Source organism: Cupressus sempervirens, chromosome 1, assembly GCF_028749045.1.
Source record: "Cupressus sempervirens isolate cs-2001-9-10 chromosome 1, ASM2874904v1, whole genome shotgun sequence".
In the NCBI taxonomy this organism is placed as follows: domain Eukaryota; kingdom Viridiplantae; phylum Streptophyta; class Pinopsida; order Cupressales; family Cupressaceae; genus Cupressus; species Cupressus sempervirens.
In genome coordinates this window covers 160,952,177-160,971,517 of record NC_143118.1, presented here as the reverse complement: position 1 = coordinate 160,971,517, position 19,341 = coordinate 160,952,177, and the positions used below count along the sequence as shown (strand labels likewise).

At 38.0% G+C, this 19,341-nt stretch overlaps 1 protein-coding gene across 2 annotated transcripts in view; it reads right to left on the bottom strand.

The window, feature by feature from the left end:
* The window catches only part of LOC149576642 (E3 ubiquitin-protein ligase KEG-like), a 291,838-nt gene that overhangs the window by 160,201 nt on the left and 112,296 nt on the right, over nucleotides 1-19,341 (bottom strand). For both annotated transcript variants that reach the window (XM_089818713.1, XM_089818719.1), the window contains exons 6-7: nucleotides 6,456-6,542; nucleotides 5,685-5,810 (exon numbers count right to left, since the gene is read on the bottom strand). In XM_089818713.1, coding sequence (XP_089674839.1) covers nucleotides 5,685-5,810; nucleotides 6,456-6,542 — 213 coding nt within the window. The remainder of the gene's footprint in view (nucleotides 1-5,684; nucleotides 5,811-6,455; nucleotides 6,543-19,341) is intronic.

Below are 19,341 nucleotides of genomic sequence, written 5' to 3'. Positions count from 1 at the left end.
CGCAACACCCCATAGGGATCAGCTGCTTCATCACCATCAAATTTAGGCAACTTTTCCTTCGGACCTACCATTATCACTGTCTGTTAAGGGTTTTGTTGTGTACTTGCGTTGTTTTGAGCACCCGTGCTGTTCTGAGCTCCCGCGTTGTTCTGCACACCTGCGCTATTTCCAACACTTGCGCTGTTCTGCACACCCGCGTTGTTTTGAACACCCATGCTATTTCCGTCTTCCGCGCTGTTTTCGGCTTCTGGGCTGTTTTCAACACCCGCGCTATTTTCGACTTCCGCGCTGTTTGGTGAAGAAGAGGGTTCGTCAACCGAAGCTATTCGTTCCGGAAGTATATCTCAGACGAAGAGGTCACTCCACGCTCGTGCTCCTTCAGCACTTCGAGCCGTGCGAGTCGATCTCCTTCCGTCAGGATTCTCTTCTCGTGGTGTATGTAGGTTCAGAAACTCCTCCCTCGCTTCTTCCACCAAATCAAGCCGTTGTCGAGTGTCCTTCAACAATCCTTCCGCACTCCTGTTTCCGTCAACAATCTTCTGGAATCTCCTTTGGCGCTCTATCTGCTAAGCCAGAATTAAATTTTCTTGTGCAACGCGTATGTCATCTTTTTCCTTCAGCTTACTCTTATCTTTGTTCAACTAATTCGGCATTTAATTCATATCCGCCTGCCTGAGTACCAAGTCCATCAGGCAAGGGCGCCAAATGTTTACCGCATAGGTCAATTAACAATTACACACAAATAATGAACATGACTCGAACAGCAGACTCTTCTCTTATTATTTGCATATGCCAAGATATTACATTATGCTTCCATGGTAAGATATCATGATAAGATGAATACAACGCTTCCCGAAGGGGTTATAAATACTTTCCGAAAAACTTTCCCGAAGGAGTCCGTCGGCCAGATACATTATGTCTGCTACATAACAAAAACCTTTCCGAAGGGACCCATCGGCTGGTACACAATTTCCTTCCCGAAGGGACCCGTCGGCAGATACACAATTTCCTTCCCGAAGGGACCCGTCGGCTGATACACAATTTCTACTGACGACATGGAGTAGGATAGGTATTGTGCAAAGTGCACCTAGGCGTAGTTTTGTTGTCATTTAAAAATCACAAATATGGATAAGCCCTATGTCATAGGGTTCACCAGATCTTCAGCTTCGAGTTTGAGATTCAACAAAATTATAAAAATATATATATTAAACTATGAAAGTTTGTCTTCACATTTGTATGGTAAATGAGTGAAGGTTTTATTTTAAAATGTGTTTAAAAATCATTTGTATATTAGGGTTATTTTAGTTTTTCTATTAAATACACTCAATTACTTCAATTCCTTGATAATCTAGAGATCTGATCCAAAGAACAAGAGTGATAAAATTGTTTATAAACAAGCAAAGTGTAGGATGGAGCTAGTGTGGTTATGTCAGCTGCCTTGTTCGAGCGGGGTGGGTACGGTTTGGCAAACACAAGGTGCTTCTAAATAGAGAGAGACCCAAGAGTCTGCATTTAGAAGAGTATATAACATACAACATAACAATATCGCGATCAAACTGAGGTGTGGAACATACAGTTCTTAAGGAAGTTGTGATCCTGAAATATCGCAAACTTTGCCCCATGTTTGTTTTGTGTTTGCATTGATATCTAGGTGATTGGACAACCCCTGCATTATCAATAAAGCAAGTAAAATCCCTCTTACCAACGTTACTAACTTCTTTACTCACAACACTCATTATTTTTTACAGTTCTACACTCCTATACACCATCAACCCCTCCATCCCTTATGGCCAATAGTCCGTACGATCACCTTCCCTCACCCCATAGGATAGACTATCAACACAATCACCAAAAAGAAGACTAGCAACTTTGTATGCCTTCCCTATGTCTCATCGTATGGCCTTTCATCTTACTGCGTGGCCTACTGGCTATCATTGTATGGCCTCTTGGACATCACCATACAACAGATACCTTCCATCATTTGGTCACTATGCGGCAACTCCAAGTCAATCCTGTGTGTTTTCATCCCTCCCCTATGTGTACGGAACATTACAATGGTATCAAAGCAATTGGCTTCAATAGAGACCCCCTTTGCGAAGTCAATAACTTCAGGTTGAGATCACCTTTGGGTCGAGATCCCCTTTGGGTCGGGACTGCCTTTGGGTTGACATTGCCTCCGAATAATGATCCCCTTTGGGTCAAGATTGCATCTGGACAAAGATCCCCTTCAGGACGAGATACCCTTCGAACCAAGATTGCCTTCGGACCAAAATCACCTTCAAGTTGAGTTCGCCTTTGGGACATTACAATGGTATCAGAGCAAATACCTTGGGAGCAAGATCCCCTTAGGGAAGTTATTGCCTTCAGGTTGAGATCTCCCTTCAGGTTGAGATCCCCTTCGCACTGTGATTGCCTTCGGATCGAGATTGCTTTCAGATCGACATTGCCTCCAGACAAAGATCCCCTTTGGGACATTACAGTTGTATCAAAGCAAATACCTTTGGATTGAGATCCCCTTCCGGAAGTCATTGCCTTTGGGTTGAGATCCCCCCTCGGATCGTGATTGCCTTTGGATCGAGATTGCCTCCAAATAGAGATCCCCTTCTAGACGAGATCCCCTGCGGGCCAAAATCGCCTTTAGGCCGAGTTCACCTTCGAGACATTACACATAGTGAGTGGCAATTTAGTCCATTTAGAGTTTTTCATTTTTTAATTTTTAATAATAATCTTATAATTTATGATAGGTTTCTATTGATAAATTTTCTATTATACCTTTACTATAATCCTATTTTATTTCAATGTTTTACTTTCTCTTCTAATTTTATCTTTCATATTTACATTTAATAAATTAAATTTTTAATATTTTAGAAATCTAATTTAGATTTCACATTGCTGATCTATTAAATTTTACAGATTTAGATTTAATTTAATTTTTGTTTATACTAAACAAATATAGCTTTAATTCTTTTTGATAATTTTATGCAAACGTTACTTTTGTTTTCAATTATATGAAGAAATTTTTAAATTAATTAGTTCTTTCTATTTTTTCTCCTTGTCGAATTCCATTATTGCTGAAATTTAACTCAAACTCAAAGCTTGTGACATAGGATAAGGCCAACCATTTTCAGTTTAGGCATGTTTGTTTGCATGGCACCTCCAGGGTAGCGGATTTTAGTTTGGTAAGCAATTTTCATTTATGTGGGGTGAATTATGCAGTTAGACCCTGCTCCTGTTAGTATAGAGGTTTTGGTATGCTATGTAGTTGACCATTATGAGATGACCCTAACTATAAAGGTCACTAAAGAACCAATGCTTAAACTGAGACAATTCGTAAAACACCTGTCATGTAATCTGAAACTGTACTATAAAAAGATAATGTTCTATAAAATTTGCCAAAACTGGGCATACAAACTATTAAATGGTTAAGGGAGTGATGTCTCAATCAATTCACCAAATGTGCCGGCTGTAACAAATGTAATGGACAATGGTAGTACCAACAATATTTAGGTAAATTTACTTTAAGGACAGTTATGTTACTAATCAGATGGTAATGACTAATCCTTACAGTATTTGTAACAATTGCATAACAATGTTTGAATGTACTTAGTTTTCAAATAATAGGAACAACATCAAGAACTTGAGATTTCTTGCTTCCATGGATTCTGCCTGACTGTAACGTTGCTAATGGATTCGGGTCTGCCCTTCACAATCTGGAGATTCATTCCAAACTGCCGCACGGGTCTTTGCTCCAATTAGAATGACGACTGTCCTGAGTTCACCATCGCATTGCAATTAGAACCCACGAATCAAGGTCGACCTGATTACCACTGTATTTTGTGCGATTTATTTATTATAATTCGTAACCTTTCAAATGGCGCCCAGACTGATGGAAACTATATTGTTACTGCTGCCGAATTCATCAACATTCGAATTTTCACAATGCGTGTACTTGCTAACGGATTTGCCAATACTGGAGTGGGTGGCCGAAACTATGAAGATGTGCAGTATGCAGCTCATGTGAAATGCCTGACTAGAAGCACTTGAGGTTAGTGAGTCTCTACCCCCGCTACCTACCCTTGGATATCCGCCGAAAATGGGTTCCCAGATTGAGTCGAAAAAGGGTCCTGAAGTAGTTACCGGCTCGTTCAAGTAAATCACCCAACCTCTAATGTAACCGTGTGGCAGATCATCCTAGCCCTGGCCCGAATTTTGCCAGTTCTGCAATAATTTGGTGGATGGCAATTGATTCTTCTCAGACAATCAAAAATGCAAGAGTTCCCAACTTGGCCTTAGGCCACAGATTTCCACCCTGATGAAATGACTGTAACGTCACCTCCAGTTTTGCAATAATTCAGGTGATATTCCACACCCTCAAAATTGCTTATCAATGGGAGTTTTCGTTCCCAAAGATAATTTGAGAATTTGCAAACCAAATGACTACAAATTGCTCCAACTAAAATAGAAGTCGAATCCACAAAACCACATGTCCAAATGGGTGCCTCCCGTCCTCTATTTATTCACTCTTTGAGAAGTCACTGGAAGCTTCTAGAAGCGTCTTTTATAATATCTTATTATAATGCACTTTATTATTAAATAATTAAATAAATAACTTTATAAAATTAAAAGTGCAATCTCAATTCAACATTAGAACATGTAGGCCCCACTTACTGGATGTGGGATTAATTATACTCTCCGAGAGCAAAATGCAATCATCTGGCAACGGGATGACTCTCTCTATCTCCAAAATCATTTGCCTACGAGAGTCGATGATAGGCAAATCTACTGTAGGAATTGTGTCGCTAGAAAGGGGACATGACACATTACAGACTGTTCATGATGTGCAGATGTATCTAGCTAATGTATTTTCTGGAGTTTTCTATTAGCTTTTGAATATTCAGGTTAGAAACAAATTAAGAGTTTTGATTAAGGTTGCACATTTAACTTCTTTTTTCTTTTAACTTTTCACAGGACGGTTCCTTTTGCATTGGTTGTCCCCAATATTGACCTATTTTCATAGCTTTCATCCTAATGGTAGAGTACAATCCAAATCATTTGCCCCCAAAATCATTTACACACAACTTACCCAAAAGCTTTATTTTGCAGACCTAGATTGATTATTTATCAGAAAACATTAGAACTAATAAAATTGAGCTGGGAGACCATGGCATATAGAGGCTTTATTAGCTTCATGGTAAAACAGTACTTCTGAGGTCCTTTAGGATTTAAAAAATCATTAGCTCGTTATTCTGATAAACTGTTATAATACTCAATATGTGGCTTAAAAGTGAGGTACCAAGTTGCTCCTTTGAGCATCAATCTCCGTAAGACTTCAAGGTAATAGGATCTAATTATGTATTCCTCATTATTAGTTCAGTCTAGGGAAATGGTAGTAAAACCCAGTTTGAAAACAATGAGACCCTTACCATATCTAATAAAGATAAATGCAAAAAACACGGTTTCAGGTCCTCTTCTTTTTTTATTGTATATACAGCATATCTGCTTGAGTCCATGATAACTCTTGCTGTTTTTCTTTTTGTATCCAGCTCTTCCACATCTAAAACAAAAGGAATATTAAACAGATGGATTCCACATTTTCCCATTTTTTATGCATTGTATGTTGCACCCGGCACTAATTTAGAAAACGAAAATATTTGCAAAAAAAAAAATGCCACCAAGAATAATACATCATCTCTAGCATTTGGATTGGCTCCAGCCTCAAGCAAGCAGATTATCATTTTTTCATTTCCATTCTCTTCTGCAATATGCAAGGGTGTGGCTCCACCCGCAGTAACATTGACATCAGCACCTCTCTGTACAGCCATCAACATGAACCATCAAACAAACTAATAAGTAACCAATATAGGAAGTCTAGGATTAGCAATATTTCTCATATATTAAAGATTTTGATTTCAACACAAGCACGGCATAAATGAAAAAAAGAAAGCAAAAAATTTAGTAAACGGACATATCCCTCGAAAAATGCAACACCAATTACTAAGCCTTGAGATCAACCTTGACTACTAAAGAGATAGAGAATGCTCAAACAATAACAGCCATAACAAAAACTTAATCAAATTTGCACAATTTGTTTTACTTCTCAAAGCATTTATCATAGCCATTGAAATTTCACCATATTCATCATATTATAAGTCTAATCCATGCCTGCATGCTGAAAGAAATTGTTCCCTCTAAAACAGAAATTATATTTTTCTGTTTCTTACAAGTATTTAGTAATTAATAAATTATTGCAACAACCATGCATGTCCTGACAACTTGCTTCGATTTAACATTCAGGGTAAGTAAGCTTAAAAGCTAAGATGAAATATCCTTAACCCACTTTAACTCCCTTTCTGATTTCAAAATCCAAGAACTTCCGTAGATTTACTTGTGGGGAAAGAGACATGACTGGCTGAATACTTCAAAGAAGAAAAAGGAAAAATAAGAAACATAAGTACCTTCACAAGAAGTTCAACACAATGAAGTGAACCAGCAGCGACTGCTGATAACAATGCAGTGACATTATTATCTGTCTTTGCATTTGGCTGCAGCACAAAGGAAGTACAATCAGTTAATTCACACATAGCTGAACAATTCAATTTACCGGCAAAATAATGAGGCCACAAAAAAGTCCATATCAATGGTAACATTTGAGGATCAAATCTGTCAACTAAATCAATCCACTCCACTATGCCAAATTATAACAATGATACTTCATACAATGATAATGATGCCAAAATACGTAAGTATTCACGACATTTATAATGTCTGAAATGGTGCCAACGAAACAACACAACTGTGTCCACACTGGTAACTGTCTAACTACCCATTTAGCCGGACAACAACTATATGCTAAGCCATTAAGATGATAAAAATTACCCAGAGGAAAAAACAGTCAGAATTAGCAAAAGGTGACTTAAAATTCCTTTCCAAGACAAGCTTTGACGTATGACTGTTTTTACAAAAAATCTTCCCACACCACAGAATATACTTCACTACAGACACTTCCTCAGTTCTGCGTAACATCAGCAAAAACATCTGTTTCCTTTAAAACACTATATAACATTATCCAAACTGAAGATTCATTTATCATAAAACAATTATACGTGGAAAAGATCTGGAAACCAAAGCTACTTTTTGTTCGATTGTTCTATCTTAAAATGATAGAACTTAGATCAGAGTTAACTTTTTCTACCAATCCATATCCATGCTTAGGTTCTATGTAATTTCCTTAATTCAGACTCTTACGCTGTTAAAATTTGTAATTAATTATAAAATATTTTTCTATCTAAAAGAGTTAGCTACATCAAACAGATTATTTCTTATTAGCAACATTAAACTTCCAGAGTCCATTAATGTAGGATTTTCATGTTTTTGGAGAAAACTATAGAATTTTTTTATACGAACATTCTAGATCTGCTCTATGATCCATCATTCGGATGCTTAAACACAGATATTACTGACAATTGTAAATTTTGTGAATGCAAGAAGTCAGTTTAAGGATCTGAATACCATTCCACAGAGTTAGCAAAGACAAAGATGGGCTCAGATTTTGAAACATCAGCAGGGACTTGGTTTGGTGCTATGGAGAAATGTCAGAGCTCCATTGCAAATCAATGCCATTCACAATTATAATATTGAACCCCATAGAGCTTCTGTGTCGAGGGAAATGTTCCCTTCTCCAATGCAGACAGCTGCAATTCAGCAGCATAGGGAGCAATTTCATATTCGTAGGAATTTGCAATTGTGAGATTTCAATGCTAAAGAACCATTCTCCAAGATGAAAGACTGGCTAATTTGGACTAGGCATACACTGACCTTTTGGCTAAAACCCCACATTCAAGGAGCTAGGGCCACTGGAAGATCTGCAGGATTTTAGCAACACTTGGACTGTCGAAAGGCTTGATTAAAGAGTGTTGGGGAGGTGACTTTTCTATTAGGACCCTCGTAAAAAGTTTTTTTGTCATCTACCCAGACAAATAACCTAAACTATTATTTTTGAAAGCAGGTCCAGGGATGCGAGAAGTGCTGGTCTATTCCACAAGATTGGTAAGCTAGTTTTGATCCATTCGTGGTAGATCTGAGAAAAATACTGGTTTCGATTGGGGCATATAACCTTCCTGCAAAATATTGGATAGCTGCAACTCTTAATAAAAACTCTGACCTGATGATAATGCTGGAGAAGTTCATTTGGGCCTCAATGTGTTCATTTGTGTCAATTCGAATTAATGAAAGCTGTGTCTCAGTTTGTCAAACTTTTTACAGACAAAGAGGTGTGCAAATAAAAGGTGGAGGTGGAAGGATACTGACCAAGATCCTTCAATTGTCAGGAGGTCAGACATACTATGAAACATTTCCCAGAAAGCTTTAGCAATCATTAAAGCATTAGATCAGTTCAAAACTCAAAGGAAGTTCTCATATCCCATCATTTGCCAAGATTGAGCCCAAGAAATTTTAGGATTGGGCGCTCAAAAGACTCTTATAAGCCTATCCTTTGTAACAATTTGAGGAATACTCTTGCTTCTACAGTGATATACAGACTGTTTGGGGTGGGTCGTATGGTAGCTTAGAATGGAGTAGGAGTGGTGGTGTTGACTGGTTGTACGGTAGCATGAAGAGCCGTACGGTGTGGAGATGTTGCAGTACAAACAGAAATGACCGTACGACATGGTAATGTTGTAGCACGGGTAGAGATTGTTGTACGGAATGGTAATGTTGTAGAACGGACAGATGCATTGCATGTTGCGCCAAACCAAGGGTAGCAGATGGTGTACCGATAGAAGGTGGATTCAATCATGCAACAAAAATGCACAGATTCAAATTCATGAAATAAAGCCAAACAAGAGATTGAACATGAGTAATCCTTCAATTAATAATTGCTGAAAGATAGTGCTCCAGTTTGCCAGATCTGAGCGAAGTATTACATGCAACGAAATAAGGTGAGGGTTGAATCCCACCGACACCAAATAAACCAAGTAGGGAAGATCTTTCACTTCCGAAATAGCAAACATCAGAGAATCCCAACGGGAATTCATAGTACAGAGAAATAATCCAAAATGCATACTTATGACTACCTACAAGCCATGCTTAAATACCTGTTCGGGAAAACCTTTCTGAGCAGGTACAAAGATAGTCGACAACAACACTTACCAATGGAAACTAAAAATAAAAATAGGTTTGAGATATATTAAATCGATTGGAACCACAAATACAAGTATTAACTTGGGCCCCATATTAATTAATTAAAATAACTAATTAAATGTCCTTTTATTATATTATTTAAATTTTGGGACCAGTTAATGAATTGATTTAATGAAATTATTACATTAAAAATTGGGGACATTACAAATCCTCGCCAACCAAAGATTGTTTGTCCTCAAGCAATACACAAACTCCAGGGTCCCAAACCAAGCGCAGATGCAGATTGCTATATTTGCTGAAAACTCCATGCTTCTTCACAATCACAAATTCAATTGAGATGAGTAGACCGCCATTCGGGCTCCACTGCGCCACTCTAATATAAACATTGCTATATCCAAAACCACCAAGATCCCAAGGGCACCAATCATTAAACACATTAATATCCAGATCCATAATCTTCATGTAATCATCGATCTTCTCAAGTACTTCACAACACATGTAGATTTTATTATTTTTATGAGGAAGCACTTCACATGGAAAAATTGCAGTCATGCACAACATAGGCACAACTGAAGGGTAAACTCCATATTCAACCCACTGTGGTTGCTACTACAAGGAATCATCCATAGCATCTCCAGGAAGTTGAACAACCATCAATGAAACCTTCTCATTTGGAGAGCCATTGACAAAACCCAAATTTTCATCAAGATGATCATTGGGTGTTGGTTTGATAATATTTGTGTTGATATCTTGCTCCAGAATCCATTCCTTCATCTTCAATTTGAGTACCAAATAGATTTTGTCTTTGTGGTAAATGACATCGCCAACCACCTTGTATCTGTCATCTTGCACTTGACCATCCAACAATTGGCACGCAAAAGTATTCTTAGCATATTCGACTAACAGATGTGCCCTCCGATCAGATGGAAACTGAGCCATAGTGTAATCCAAGTCAAAGCTCTCCATTCTCCCAATAGACTGGTAGAATCACCAGCTCTGATACCACTGTAGTGATCCATTGGTCCCATGTGCCTAATAGCAATTACCTGTTGGTCCCATGTACCTGATGGCCAGCTACCCGTTGGTCCCATGTGCCTGATGACAACTATCCGTTGGTCCTGTGTGCCTGATGGCCAGTCACCAGCCGGTCCCATGTGCCTGATGGGCAGGTACCTGTTGGTCCCATGTGCTTGGTGGCCAATTGCCCATTGGTCCTATGTGCTTGATTACCAGTTATCCATTGGTCCTATGCACCTGATGGCCAGTTACTTGTTGGTCCAGTACGCCTAATGGATAGCTACCCGTTGGTCCTATGTGCCTGATGACCAACTACCCATTGATCTCGTGTAACTGATGGCTAGCTACCCATTGGTCCCATGTGCCTGATGGCTAGTTACCTGTTTGTCTCGTATGCATGATAGCCAGTTACCCGTTGGTCCCAAGTGCCTAATGCACAAGTACTAGTTGGTCCCGTGTGCCTGATGGGCAGGTATTTGTTGGTCTTGTGTGCCTGATGGCAAGTTACTCCATGGTCCCGTGTGCCTAATGGCCAATTACCTGATGGCCGCACAGTATAGCTAAATGGAGTGAACAATGATGTACAAACTGTTTGGGGTGGGCCGTATGGTAGCTTTGAATGGAGTACAAATGGTGGTGTTGATTAGTCATACAATAGCCAAGAGAGCCATACGATATAAAGATGTTGCAGTACAGGCAGAAATGGCCATACGGTATGGTAATGTTCTAGCATGGGCTTAGATGGCCACGTAGAATCGTAATGCTGGAACAAAGACTAATGCACTGCGTGATGCGCCAAACAAAGGGTCGCGGATGGTGTACCGATAGAAGGTGGATTCAATCATGCAACAAAAACTTACAAATTCGAATTTATGAAATAAAGCCAAACAAGAGATTGAACATCAGTAACCATTCAATTAATAATTACCAAAAGATGGTGCTCCAATTTGCCAGATCTGAGCAAAGTATTACATGCAAAGGAATAGGGTGAGGGTTGAATCCCACCAACACCGAACAAGCCAAGTAAGAAAGATCTTTCACTTCCAAAATGGCAAACAACAAAGAATCCTAACGAGAATTCGCAGTACAGAGAAATAATCCAAAATGCATACCTACAATTGCCTATAAGCCGTGCTTAAATACCAGTCGGGAAAAATCTTTCTGAAGGTGTACAAGGATAGCCAACGGCAACACTTACCAATAGAAACTAAAAATAAAAATCGGTCCGAGATATATTAAATCAATCAGAACCACAAATACAAATATTAACTTGGGCCCCATATTAATTAATTAAAGTAATTAATTAAAGCCCTTTTATTATATTATTTAAATTTTGGGACCAATTAATTAATTTACTTAATTTAATTATTACATTTCAAATTGGGGAAATTACATTACTCCACTAGCAAGAGTTAGTAAGAGTGATGTTTATGGTGATCGTAGAATTTGAGAATATCTTGTACATCATGCACAATCTCAAATTGGCCTTACTTATTTACTTCGACAATCTAAGGACAAATTCCATTTGTATTGGGTCTAACTTGGAAAGAAAATAGTCATCCTCTGGTTATTTATAGTAATATCCACTTCATCTCTTTACTATGTTATTGGATTTGGCATCACACTTTCTTTTGGAGTGATACATCGGGTTCCATCTGATACTACAAAATTAAATTAGAGAGTCGCTTGTATATGTGAACTTTCATTCCTATGATCACCATGGTATTTTGTTATCACTCACATGCACCTCCTCGAACAGCACATCAATGCTTTATAAAGTCCTCAAATGGTGGGGATATCTTGCATATACATTCTGAAGTATCATGAAGGCTTAGACCCACTGATTCCCCATTGAATGATTATTATAGTAGAATATCTTACATTTGTGGAAATGAACTCATATTAAGTGTTTGACCATCTTTCATAAAAGGTCGGTGATGCATTCTTGGTGTATTCAAATATATTGATCTAAAGGGAGATACATGGTCTCTCATTCGTGCCCCTCATCACTATTCGAGGGCACACATTGGACCCATGCCTAAATTACTAACTAGATGTATATGATATCTGATCCTCATATAACATTTCTTATCTATTTTCAATGACAAATCATTGACCTAAGACCAGTGTGAACAATAATAATTTGCCAGTCAGATGGGCATTTTGGAAATAATCCTCTATCACCTTCATGCTTCATTGGGGTCGGGTTCCAAACCCATGGCTAACATAAATCAAGCCAAGCGTTTTTCCTTTATTTATCCTATCACCTGTAATGAGCCCTGTCATGGGAATGAATCGACATTACTATAAATGCTTGAACAATCAACTAATGTATTACTTTGAATCTATGCTCTGTGCACTACCCCTCTACACATGTATCTTTACAACCAAAGAACTGTGGTGATTGACAAATGCTTGACACCATTTGCATTCTATATATGCCAGTCACTGTGTATTATGTTGGTCTGCCTTATTGACTCTTGGTCAGTTCGAATATAAAATTGGGCACTCAATTTTCTTTTCTAATACTCCCAACTTCCTCTCCACTAAATCAAAACATATCTCTATGCTCATACTTTTGTGTAATACTCAGCCATTCAAACAAGTGCACCACCAAATTTTCCATTTGGCTACAAAACCTTTCTGCAAGAGTTTAAGTTTGTAGAGCATGGTCAACAGAAAAATAAAGTTTTGCATTTTCAAATATTGACAAGTAAATACCGATCTACGTTTAGATACCTTGTGTTGTGTTTATTGTAATGTTCCCAGTACAAAGGATTGGATAATTGGTGGAGATGAAGCTCAGATAACCCATACACATGTGAAAAGATTAGTCGTACAATGCAATTAGGGGTCCGTATGGAGGAGAAAGTACGGATATTGTTGTCCAAGAAGTCCATACGGATTTTGTTGGAGAGGCCGTACGGTATCCAAAGGAGGGTCGTATGGTGAATGAGTAGGAGCCGTACAGTGGGTGTACCTCTGATATGGTAGAGATCAAGGCTATATGATAGAGATCAAAGGTCGTATGATGAAGTTATGTTTTAGGCCGTGCAGCGCAATGAAGGGCAATACAGAATGTTGGAGGAGGAAAAATTGTCAGTGAATATTTGGGTCGGAAGTGATACAACCACAACAATGACTGCGATCTTGATCATACAAAAATACCAACAAATTTAGATGAACTCCAGACAATAGTAGAGACTTGAATATGAATAATCCTTCGATTAATATTTGCCAAGGATGATGCTCCGATTTGCCAAATCCGAGCGAAGTATTACAAGTGACGGAATAGGGTGAGGGTTGATTACCACGGAAACCGAGATGACCAAATAGGGAAGATCTTTCACTTCCAAAATGGCTAACAACAAAGAATCCCAATAGGAATTTGCAATATAGTGAAATTAATCCATATTGCATACCTAATGACAACCTACAAGCCTTGCTTAAATTCCCGTCAGGGAAAACTTTCCGAGGGTGTACAAACATAGCTAATAGTGCACAAACTATAGAAACAAAATAAAAATGGGTCCGAGATATATTAAATCAATCAGCCCATTAAGAATAGTTAGATTAATAATTTATTTTATAACGGGAACATTACATATACAATGTGGTGCTTAAGGCAAACAATGATAGACCTTGCGTGGGCATTTCTTGACTTTGTATTTTGTATTATTATTTCACTAGTGAAGGTCGTTCATACATTGGTATCCAAGCACATAAATGACTTGGAATGATTGAAGGGAGTTACGAATAAATGAAGGATTTTCATGGTTTGCAAAGGAGATAATTATTGCCAGGAGATCCGCTATTATTCAAACATTCCATTGTCGCTTTTTTTAGGTTTTTATTATTTTCGAACTAGAAGATTCTTGAGAAGGCCAACAAGATGCATTTCTCTCATTGTTAATGTTGGAATTATTTTATATTGCCATTCCATACTTGATTCACATTATTAATCATATTTTTTCAACAAACTCTAACTTTCTAGTGATATATGAAAAGATATTTGATCTCGAGGTTATATAGTCATCTGGTTTAGAGTTAGCATCTGTTAGTCGGGATTTACAATTTCACACTAAATCTATCATATCATACTAATTGAAGAAATGGGATAAATCCTTGCTAATATTTTGGGAGTTGTTTGAAGATTTGTGCAATCAATGAGTTGAGAAAACTAGTGTGCTGGTGGATTCTTATAATATTGGACATGAGAACTCATAGTGAAATCCCCATTGTTTGGGATGCTTATTACATGGAATTAAACGGTGATGAAAGACCATTGTAAACCTAATTGGAACTCCATATTCTAGCATAAAAGTAATCAGAAATATATTTGTGAAATAGAAATGGCATCTTTCTAGTATTATCTGTATGGTCCAAACTCAATGTTGAAGAAGTTTGAAATCCATACTTCTTCTCTCAAGCTTGGGAAAAACAACACAGTTGAAATAGAGCATCTATTGCATGTGGTTAGGACCATATGAAATTGTTGTTGTATGTCCAAATGGAGTGGCCCAGCTATCTACTTTTGATCCTGTTCGATTTAAATTAGTTGTCAATGGGCATTGCCTCAAACTCTACAACAAACCAATCACTCGTGAGGACTTCCTGTAGTAGTTCCAACACAACAAAGACATACTCGTTCCTCCAACTAAAGAGTCTGGGTCTTCTACCCTGACTTCTACTAATTCTTGATTTCATTCAAGATTCTCATAAAAATTGCTTTTTTCTTGAAAGTTATTTCTCTGCCATACAATCCACCTCACCCTCTTTCTTCACCATCTTTCTATACGATCCCAGCACTTGCTCAATTCAGGTGATCTTTTTCAAAACATTTTTCCTACAGCACTCGCCAGGTTCGTGCCACCTATCCTCATACATATTTTATTTTATTCATTCTTTATTAGGAATTCACGTTGTTTAAATTTACTACTTTGGCATATCCTAGCCTGGTGGGACCCATGCCCTTAGTTTGAGGGGTGGGAGGGGGGGAATTCATTTTTCAAATTTTCAAGCTACATGCAAATTTTGAAGTTTTTATTTTATGATATGACTGTTGTCACATGTTTGATGGCCTATCCTGCCGTAATTGCATCGTTAAGGAAATTAAGGACATCAAAAGTTGAAGCTTAAATTTTAATGATATATTAGCAACATGTTACGGGTGTCAAGCCTATACACGAGCGAAATATTATGAGACTTGATGCAAGAAAAGATATCATGAGATTTCATGCATTAAAAATCTTTAATTCCAAGAAGCACGTAGTAATTGTACATCGTTTTTTTCTGTCTGTAACATCTCGTGCAGTAACACTGCAAATTTTGTTAATTCACCATTGTTGAGTTCTGAGAACACCACGATTCTGCTAAAATTTGTTGAATGGGAGGAGGTTTTTAGAGATATGAGCCGGTGGATCATAGTGTATTGCTAGTTGATGCAGCCAGTTTTGAGATGTTTACGAGAAAAGGATGGTTAGACTACTGCTTGAGACTTAAAGGGTTCGAAGAAGAGGTTGCTCTTCAATTTCTAAGCACCTTGAAGGATGGCCTTGCAATGGTTAAAGGACTAAAAATTGAATTTACAAAAGATGTCGTGTCTGAAGTGACTAGATTGCCTCAAGAAGGAGAAATGTGGGTAAAGGATTTTGGTTTACATTCAGCTAAGGCACAGTTTAGTCTGCACCTTGACCCTGCGCTCACCATAAATAAGAAGCAAGGTACTTCCAGATTATCTTTGCCTTTGGAGTTTATTCAGCTAGCAACATTCATTATCCAGCACTTCACTTGTGAAGGTCGTTGCAAGTATTTGCATGCCCTACATTTCAAGATTTTGTCTCATCTTCAGCACGAAACTAGGCCAATAAAACTTCCTAATTTCCTGTTTAATATTGTGAAAAAGAAAGCTTCTTTAGTATAGTCTAGAAAGCATCAATCTATCTCCCATCATTCTTTCATAAAATTAATTATGGAAACGGAATTAAACAATCAATTGGGACATGGGAAGACTTTCTACAATTAAATAGCGTAGAACCTAGATTGGTCGGCCCTAGAGCCCAAGGTGTTGGGCGAAGGGAAAGAAGATCCACTAGTTTTTGCAAAGTTATTCCAAGAACAGAAAATGTTTTTGAAGCCTCGCCATCCAGTTCTAGGCTATCTAGGAAAAGGATTTACAAAGCTAATGCCTCCATTTCTAGCAAGAAGAAAAGTAAAAATAAAGAAACAACTAGTGCCCCCAAGACCCCATTGTTTGTTAAGACCAGGTCAACCATTAGGGGAGGCAAGGGTAAAGTTGTGGAACCGGAAAAGAAAAACTTAGAACAACAACCTAGTAGTGAAAATAACATCAATGAAACCTTACACTCCCAAGGGGAGGAAGCTTCAGTAAAACCTCTTGAAACAACTACGGTAGAAATGACTGCAAGTAGGAGGAAAAGAAAGAATCCTCCATGCTTGACTACACCCCCTACAAGAAGAAGTCTAAGGCTTTCTGAAGGTAATAGTGTTACTGAAGCGTCTATTCCAATACTTAACCTAGAGTCCTCTGAGATTGTGAATGAGTCCTCTTCGAATGGAAAATATCAACAAAATATAGCTAGTGACTCTAACAACCAGAGTCCACAACCAGATGTTGACCTTAGTGTCAACTATGTACTTGTTAATAGTGATAAGGATTCTAAAGAGTCTGAAGTGTCTGAGGAGTTTGAAGAAAATCCTATTATGCAAGACACTTGTGAAAATTTAGAAAACCTTCCTTCCGAGGAATACCCAGAATTTAGATAAGAAGTTGTTGAAAAAGTGATAGAAAAGCTCAATCAAGATGGACTAGAAATGCTAGCTAAAGCAGCAGCTGAGTCTAGTAAGGAGAATGTGGTGACAATGCTTGTTATATGGAAGGGATAATGCTCCACGCCACAAAGTGCCATAAAAGTTCCTCACCTAACATCTAATTGGTTAGATATTCTCAGCGAAGAACCACTGCCACCACCTAATTTATCTACACCCCTACCTGCAAGGATCAACTTATATCAACAATTGTCGTGGGAAAGAGCACAATGGAAGTTAAAAATAGATAAATTGAAACATGTCATTGATGAGCAGGCCTTTCAATTAAAGCAAAATTTAGACCAAAATGAAATTTTGAAGAGGATTGAACAAATCACAGGGTTGATTCCTAAACTTATGGAATGCAGATCACCATCACCGGTATATGCATTATTCCTCAAGGAACAACTTGTTCATTTCAATTAGACAAAAGTTGTGGAAGGGCTTAGTCCCTCCATTTCAACTCGTGAATTTTATGATGCATTCCAGTCCGTTCCAATGCCTTTGAAGAATTTGTTGTGTGAATTATATCTGCATAACTTGGTAGTGCCAAATTATAGAGTGTGGAACTCACTCCTTTATGTAGGAGATGTGCAATTGAGGGCAGTTATGTCTTGGATGCAGAATGAGATAAGCAAGGAACATCAAGCTGCGCCATACAGGGACAATGAAATGGCAGCTCCTTTCCTCATGAGGAAGTTCAAAATTCTCGACAGATATTTTTGGATTGGATTTATATTCTCGGAAATTCTAGTGGAGCTAATAAAATATACCCAGTAAGAGAGCAAGCCTTTGCAGATTGGGAGCAGCATTCATTTTCCGGTGCTGAAGCAGAAATTGTTGCTTCAAGACAAAGATGGAAACGGATGCCACATGACTTGAAGATAAGGGAACCCCACTCTCCTCAAAATTTAACTCTTGCCACTATCAAAATTCCATGGCATATCAATTTGTGTAATGTCCCCATTTTAGCAGTTGACCAAGTGTGTGTGCGTTAGCCTTGTTCTACATGGTCCTGAGGGCTAACGAATGGTTTAATGGGATCCTGGAGTGTTTTGGCCTAGTCATTTCCAGTTTGGGCCAAAACGAAGTTGATTTACTCAGTTTCAGGCATGCTTACTATTTTTAGTAAGTCGGCAGGACACAGTGCAGGTAAATTTTGGTGATTGGATTCGATACTCCTTGGTGAGAGCTTTCCGATGAGCTATCACTCGCATTATTCGGAGTCCAATTGCTAATACATTTTAATGCCTGAAGTTTTATTAAAGTAACATCTAATTTAATTGTAAAATATTAAAGTGTTACTTTAATATTTATTTTATGGTGATGTGTACCCAAGGGAGACATAAGGGGTATTTTATTATATGTTTTATATATTACACATTTTTTATCCCACATTGCCCATATGAGTTGAGCGGACCCTTGGAAATAGAATAAAAGGAAGCATTTGTGACTTCATTAGACAGGTTGAATACGAGAAGAAATTGGTGTGTGAGTTGCAGCTCCGTTCTTGGCATTTGAGGACGTCTATCCTCTCTTGTAACATTCTAGACGTCATTCCCTTGGGGTTTGGCCTTTGGAATTCTTTGTTATCGGCTTCATTATTAGGCAGTTTAGTTGCATTTCCAGCTACAGGCAGATTTGGTAATTTGCTCATATCTTCTTCACTACTTGTCCGACGCTTATGCCGCTTTGAGGGAATGATATTACGAAGGTAGCGGACTGATTGAAGGACAAAGTACTGTAGCAGCAAGTTCGAAAGCATGGGCTGGAGTATTATGTCAATAATGCTGAAGTAATTAGTGAGTTGATAAATCTGCCATGTATTTGGTTTTATGAATTCTGAAAATAACATTTAATGGGCAGCAGTTCATTTCCACTTTGCATATTATTGTAGTTTCTTTCTTGTTTATGTTGTATGATACCAATTCCATGCACAAAACACAACAAACAATAAACTTTTTGATTTCCGAAGTTATAAGGGGTTTAAAACATTAAACGGAGAAACAAGAGGTTGAACGCAAACTGTTTTACATAATTCCTCTCAGCAATTTGGTTTAGTTTTTGGGACATTCAGGGGTGTCCATTATAGTGGTATCAAAGGTATAAGTCCTGCCATCCTGTGGAGGTCTTATAGGGAATTTGGAACAGCCGGATACAGGGAAAAGTGTTTGACGAAATGTCAAAACACTAAAATCAGAAATAAATAAAAAACAAAAGCTAAGCATTTATGTTTGAGCATGCGACAGGGGTCTTATAATTTTCGCGATACCAGAGCAAGACAAAATAGGATTTCAGACTCGCAAAGCAAACAGTCTAGTACATCCGTGCAGGTGGACATTGAATCCAACCATACAG